The sequence below is a fragment of the Triticum dicoccoides genome, chromosome 1B, assembly GCF_002162155.2.
Source record: "Triticum dicoccoides isolate Atlit2015 ecotype Zavitan chromosome 1B, WEW_v2.0, whole genome shotgun sequence".
Classification (NCBI taxonomy): domain Eukaryota; kingdom Viridiplantae; phylum Streptophyta; class Magnoliopsida; order Poales; family Poaceae; genus Triticum; species Triticum dicoccoides.
Genome location: NC_041381.1, coordinates 514983156 through 514990123, shown reverse-complemented (window position 1 = coordinate 514990123; position 6968 = coordinate 514983156). Strand labels below are relative to the sequence as shown.

At 48.1% G+C, this 6968-nt stretch overlaps 1 protein-coding gene across 1 annotated transcript; it reads right to left on the bottom strand.

Annotated features, from left to right (window-relative positions):
* Positions 1-4692: 4692 nt before the first annotated feature.
* Positions 4693-5828, bottom strand: LOC119345734 (small conductance calcium-activated potassium channel protein 2-like). The gene is made up of 2 exons (XM_037615657.1): positions 5613-5828; positions 4693-5456 (listed from the first exon to the last, which is right to left on the bottom strand). Exons 1-2 carry the CDS (start codon positions 5737-5739, stop codon positions 5032-5034), a joined length of 552 nt encoding a protein of 183 aa, XP_037471554.1. The 5' UTR covers positions 5740-5828; the 3' UTR covers positions 4693-5031.
* Positions 5829-6968: the final 1140 nt, after the last annotated feature.

Below are 6968 nucleotides of genomic sequence, written 5' to 3'. Positions count from 1 at the left end.
TTCACTTTATGATGCAATTCTAATACCTTTTTTCTCTTAATTTGCAAGATTTACATGAAGAGGGAAATTGTCGACAGCTGGAATTCTGGGCCTAAAAGAGCTACAACAGAGATAACTATTCCATGGAGCTTCAAATGACCTGAAACTTCATGAAGATTTTTTATTGAATATATAAAAGAAACTGGAACGAAGAACCACCAGAGGGGGCACCTGCTGCTTGCAAGGCAACAGGGCGCGCCCACCCCCTTGGGCACGCCCTGATGCCTTGTGAATCCCACAGCAGCCCTCCGATATCGTCCTTCTGCTATATGAAGCTTTTTGCCCTAGAAAAAAATAGAAGAAGACTTTCGGGACAAAGCGCCGCCCTCTCGAGGCGGAACTTGGGCAGGAGCACTTTTTGCTCTCTAGCGGAGCGATTTCGCCGGGCATACTTCCCTCTGGGAGGGGGAAATCAAAGCCATCGACATCACCAACGATCCTCCCATCGTAGAAGGACCAATCTTCAATGATCTTCACACCCCCGTGATAGCCCACCTCTTCTCCAACCTCCTCCTATGTGATGATCTCCAAACCCCCTGGCAGTTGTTGTCTTCTGCATCCTGCTCCTGCTCCTCGTCAAAATCCTCCTCCTGCCCGCTCCTCATTAGAATCCTCTTCCTCCTCATTAGAATTATCTTCCTCCTCCTCCTCGTCGTCAGCTTCGTCTTCCTCCTCCTCCTCATCGTCAGAATCCTCCTCTTCCATTTCCTCGTCGATGATGTCGATAATACGCAAATTCACCGGCCCTTCCGGCTCTGGATTCGGCGACAAGAGGTGGGAGAGATACTCGTACCAGTGAGCTTGCTGTTGAGGATCCGGCGACTCCATCGCCTCTACCATTGCCCAGAGGAGAATCTCCATTGTGATTGCCCCCTTGGCTTCAGGAACTATCTGCTCCAATTCATCCGGTGTCACTTCCAAGGTCAGGCCCAGCGAGTGCAATTCGAGAGAATCCACGCTCGGAAACCAGGAGCATATTTCGTTGCACTTGGCCAGCAACTGCTCGTCTCTGGCGCAAAACTCTTCCATCCAGGTAAAATAAAAATTGTAATCAACCAAAGACGGAATTTGCAAATAAAAATTGTAAAAATGAAAGCGATTATAAGGATCAAAATTACCACAGAATCTAATATGGGCTCCTATATGAACGGATCCTAATTTCTAGGTTTTTCTTTTGTTCACACTAGCTGCCACTATCACGAGTCCAATCCTAAATAAATGTCAGTATTGTTTGGAAACTGGAGCAACTCAACGAACAACAGTTAAATCGCCCATTCAATCGACTAATACTAATTGCTAGGGTTTCGATTAGAAACGTACCTGTCATCCAACTATATCAGATGGTTCCTATGGGCTGCGATTTATCACCGTGCCGCCTCACCATCGGAGCTCAGGCGAACGGTCGCAGTGGGCAGTGGGGTTGCTAGGGCACGGCGGCGGCGGGACTGGAACGGGAACGCGCGGCGGTGGCTAGGTGGGGATGCGGCTGCTTGCTCGGCGTCGGAAAATCCTTTGGGCAATGGAGTGTTGTTTGGAAACTCAAACATTAGTTGCAGACATTATACACACATGCATGTTACAACATTTAGGGTGTGAAGTTAAAAAGATGTGGTATGGCACAAATGCAAAAGAGATTCATTTGATGGCTGACCTTTATGGAATATTATGTTTCAGGAAGCATGTGCTTATTCCCTTCTGCACTGTACTCGTTCCCCTTGGTTTTTATTGGCAAATGATGTTTGACTTCAAAACCAACCTGTGAACTAGTTTTGCTGCTTGCAGAGGGTTAATAGGCATGTTTGCTCCCTCCACGAAGCCAACCTTCATTGTAGATCCGGCCCTTTCTAAAATACTCTCTAAACCATGCCCCAAAGTAGGTCCGCCCTCACCTCGCCTCTTCTTCTCCTTCGAACAGTTTGTCCTTGCTACTGGATGTTGTTGTGAATAGATGTTCATGTCCAAGTTTTCTGCCTCAGGATCAACTGCTTCACGATTATCATCTGAATTGTCACATAGGGGAGTTGCTATCTCGAGAAGAGTATCTACTGGTATGACCTGCAAAGGTCGACACTTTGCTCATTTACACGCGTAGCCGCACTTCCCGCGCACCTTACCAGCAAGCTATACTCCTTGTACTTAGCTCAAACACATCCAGTATACAAAGCAGGAGTAGGGTTTTACGCCTCACGGCGGCCCGAACCTGGGTAAACGCTTGTGTGGTCGGTTGATTCTGCTCTTTGTACGAGTGTATCCCCACAGTCGAATCGCAAAGGGGCCATTGCCGGTCCCATAGATCGTCGTACACACGACACTTTTGCTTCACAAAGTTTTAAGCATTGGACAAGCAAGCCGAAATCGGTCTGCCTGTAGAGATCCACGTACTAGTACGTACTTTGTAGTACAGCTAGCTGGCTACATGAAATGCATGCCAAATTTTGCGTCCTTGCCTACGATGGTATTTGGCAATACCAAGAGAGAGTTTAGAATGTGGTGTATTCCAGAGCGAAACACTAGGGGTGATCATTCCGGGAGAATAGTACGTTTGCTTCTTTTTGGCTTCAGCCTTGTACATACTCTTTACTCCTTGCTCAATTAACGAAAAGGCCAAGCTTTTGCTGTATTTCATGAAAGTAAAAATAAAAAGAGGCGGGCAGAGATCGGTCTGCCAGTAGTGATCCACGTACTAGTACGTACTTTGTAGTACAGCTAGCTGGCTATATCAAATGCGTATGGACCATTGACCTCGTAATAGCTAGGTATACGATTTGCACAACAAATCTGCAAGCTAGGCTGTTGACACTGGCGTACCAGCTACGACAGTTCTTTTGAGTTGTGGTAGCACCCCCACTGCTTAATTTCTGCACCATCCTTAATAAGTTTCTTGTGCCGTGCATGCATATATACTTACATGCCATGAAATCAACCTGCCCTTCTCACTTTGTATAATGGAGTAGTTAGTTTATTACCTCCATCTAGGCACAACAGTGAACTTATGATTCCTACCAATCTCCATTCATGGCTGAAGTACTTCTAAATGGCGGCACCGAGCATCAAACGGAGTACTTGGTCGATTGAGCATCTGATGATCAAAACATTTGGACGCATGATTCGCTGCATCTTTGCATGGAAAGAAGAACAGCTCAGTCGGAGCTGTGACCCTGGCCAAGGAGCAACAACTCATATTCATGGGCACTTATTAGTTATTAGTAGTCCGTACGTATCTTCTCTCTAGGCACTATATGGCCTTCAATTGCGATGATCGGGGTTGATTATGAGCTGGTCTTTTAGCTAGGAGGGGTTTCGAAATCGAGTGGTTGGTCGATTGATTGGTCGATCCGTTTAATTTGCCTGACAAGGATGGATATGTATGGCCATGCATGCATTGCCGCGGTTTACTACTCTACATGCACGACCATGCACACATGTACTCGATCTGCAAGCACGCAGTTGACACTAGCCCGGCGCTAGCTTTTGCACGGACCGCGATACCATCAGCTGAATGCCCACCATAACACCTCTGCCTGCCTGCGCGCGTCTGCCTAAAAGTGGCCAGCTAGCTTGATATCGACCAGCGTCTTCTCCACAGGTCACTGTTGGACAGGTCCTTTTCAGAAGGGAGGCCATCAAGCCTGCCTTAATTTATGTTGGGGTGCATGCACACTGTGCTGTGGCCAGTAATTTTCATAATCTTCTTGCTGCTGCGGCTGTTGCACTGTTTATTTCTCGACGGCATTAAGCCGGCGACTGTACGAGGGGATGTAGCGGCCGCAGCGTGCCTTGATTCTATGTCCAGAAGAGGCACGTACGCACAGTAGAGCGTAGCGAGTACAGTGGAAAGCTAGCGTACTAGACAGCTGGGCAGGCTGAGACGAAGAGGAAATGAGGGCACATTTAGTGGCTGGCTGTGTGAGGAATCAATTGGCCTTCCTTGCATTGCAGCAACAACGCATTGAAGCGACAAGGTTGGCATCAACTGTGTGGTTTGATGCATCGGCACCCTGACACGATCGATGCCCCTCTTTGTTATTGCACAACTGTCTCCAATTACTCGTGCATTCATTCTGGGTTTAAAAGCGAGTTAATCCGCAATAGTCTCCCCTTTGAATGACCCTAACCACCCAGCATCTTCCCATGCGTGCCTGCCTCTTCCCTTGCTTCTTTCTCTCTGGTGTGGTGTGGTCTGAAGTCTGAACCGTGCAACATGCAAACTTATTTTGCAGGAAAAGTTGTCTGAGCTTTATTAGTGCATGCATGGTCTCTAGAAAACAAGACTTTTCTCAACTTTGATTTGACTGCCCGAGTCTTCATTCATTCATGTTAATCTCATGATGATCTTTCCGTGTTCTGAGTACGTAGTAGTACTACCATTTGTCATGCAAAAACCATGCAGTATTCAGAAAAGGTTATTACGCATGCAGGCGTACGTACGTACGTATGTTCGATCGATGCGGCGTACGTAGGACATGTGCGCGAGTTAAACGAGAATGAATGAGCTGCCTAGCTGACATAGCTAGTCAGAGCTATAGCTCGACGTAGGGCGTTCGTCCGTATGAAATGAAATGCGTCACTGCAGCGTATTTATGCCCCGGCCGCGTCAAGCTTCACGGCTGTGCCTGGCGCCAAAGGACGGGGCGAGACAAGAGCATTACTGCCTTCTATAAAACCTCAGAGACAAAATCTTAATCCTTGCCAGTACTGCCCCGTACTACAAACGCACGCAGTCACGACTCACACAACAGATGAAATTATTACCTAGACCCGTTCCATGGGCACCCCGGCGTCCCACTAGCTAGTCCATGGAAGGGACGGGTCTACGGAATAATTCCTTTCTTCTTGACCCAACTCGCACGCACGCACACACCAACACCAACGAACACGCACGCACACGATTGAAGAGAAACGAAAGAGGACGGTAGTAGCTCGTCGATCGCAGCTAGGCGATCGACGACACGACGGCTAAGCATCTAGATCGAAGAAGCCCGGCCGGGCGGTTCAGCCGCGCTTGCCCTTGCCGACTTTGCCGGAGCCGAACCCTGGGTTGCGGTGGTCGGCGCCGACATCGTTGAAGTCGAGGAGCACAGTGCTGTGGCACTTGGGGCACTTGGGGTCCTCCCGCGACAGCATCACGTACATCATGCACCGGGGGCAGCCCGCGAGGATCATCGCCGAGCCACCACTGCCCCCGCCAGCCTCCGGGCTCCCCTCCGAAGACACGCACGAGCTCGGCGGGGATGCCGAGGAAGAAGACGACGAAGACATCCTCCTCGGCGAGTTGCTGCCTCCCGGCGGCGCAGCCGAAGGACCCCCTCCGCCTCCGCCGCCGCCGCCGCGTGACCGCGAGAAGCTCAGCCTCAGGTCCAGCTTCGGCCCCTTGCCATTGTTCCTGCTCATCTTCAAGCTAACTCCGCACAGCACCACTGCAGTGCACAATGCACACCAAATATAGCTCATGTCATGCACTCGCTCGATCTCAAACATAAAACAACATCAACAGAATACTCCACCATCAACCTAGCTATACTAATGATCTAGCGATGCAATTAAATAGCCGACGTTGCTGCGCGGTACATTACCTTTGGAGTACGTTGAAGCTACCCAGCTGTGACACGGAACGTGTACGCGAAACCAACCTAATGTGGGGTGGAGGTGGAGGTGGAGATAGGGTGGTTTGGAGGCGAGCGCTTGGAAGGGCACTTGCATGCACGTACTAGCTAGCGCTGCCGGGGTGAAGGACACGGACCAAGTGAGAGCCCCCTGCCCTGTGCCTGAGTATTTGAGGGGTGGTGGTGCAGCTCCCGTGGCGATATATAATGAGGGCGCCGGACAGCTAAGCTGCGTCGAGGTGGAGAGGTGATGGTGTTCTTTATTGCCTTGAACAGAAGCATTTAAATTCCCTCCCTGTCGCTTCCCTCCCGCCCCCCTCCGTCTCACGATGCTAGCTCCGTTTTGGTTTTGCAAGTAAAGGTCAGGCCCCTCTTCTCATTCCTGTAGTTGTGTGGTTGGCGATGTGTGTTAGGTTAAATTGTAGTCCTCGCTAAGAGGTCTGGGAAGGTCCGTAATTTCTGATCGAGCCACAGAGGAACTTTCACTTACAGAGGAACTTTCTGTTTCTGATCTATTGCGATGATAGTTGATGAACAGATCAGAATTTTTTCTGGATTATTATTTACAGATCGATTGGTCACATGGTGTGGACTAGAGAAAATTTGTGCAAGCTGCTAGAAGAGACTTTGGCAAGCCTTTCTTCGGTGAGCGGATTTTCATGGCTTGCTGGAATATTTGGACAGTCAGGAATGGAAGAGTCTTCACGAATGAGCGACCCAGATTTAGTAAGTGGTGAGGTGCCTTCATTCATGATATATATCCTTGCTGGTTCAAAGGATCAAGAGTAGATATAGAGATGAACTAATTAGACGGGTATCTTTCCTACCACCTTAAGTTGAGTGATGTAATCTAGCTTTTCATGTAATTTAGTCTCCATGTAAATATTGTATGTATCCTATTTTTAAATAATAAAAGTTAAAACTGTGGGGTGCTGCCCTACAGTAGCTGGTAAAAAACATTTATGTTTGAAATGATATAGTACTAGTTTTACATCATCTGTTGGAGCACTAGTTTGTCATCATCAATTATTCATCATCTGTTGGAGTTGGGTATTTTTTGGTGTATAAAAAGCACTTTTTAGTGATGTAAATTATACATGTAGCACTTTTAAATCTCCAAAATACATCATCTATTGGAGATGCTCTTATAGTTGCATTACATTGGTGTTGTCTGTACACTTCTGTCTTTCAGGCAACACAGGAAAAGAAAAAGATGCCACTATTCGTCCTACTCTAGTTCAAACAAGATATAGAGCAGCCATAGATGGTGCGCTATCTGATTCATAGATGCCTGCACATCATGATGACGAGAACATAGCACAAGTT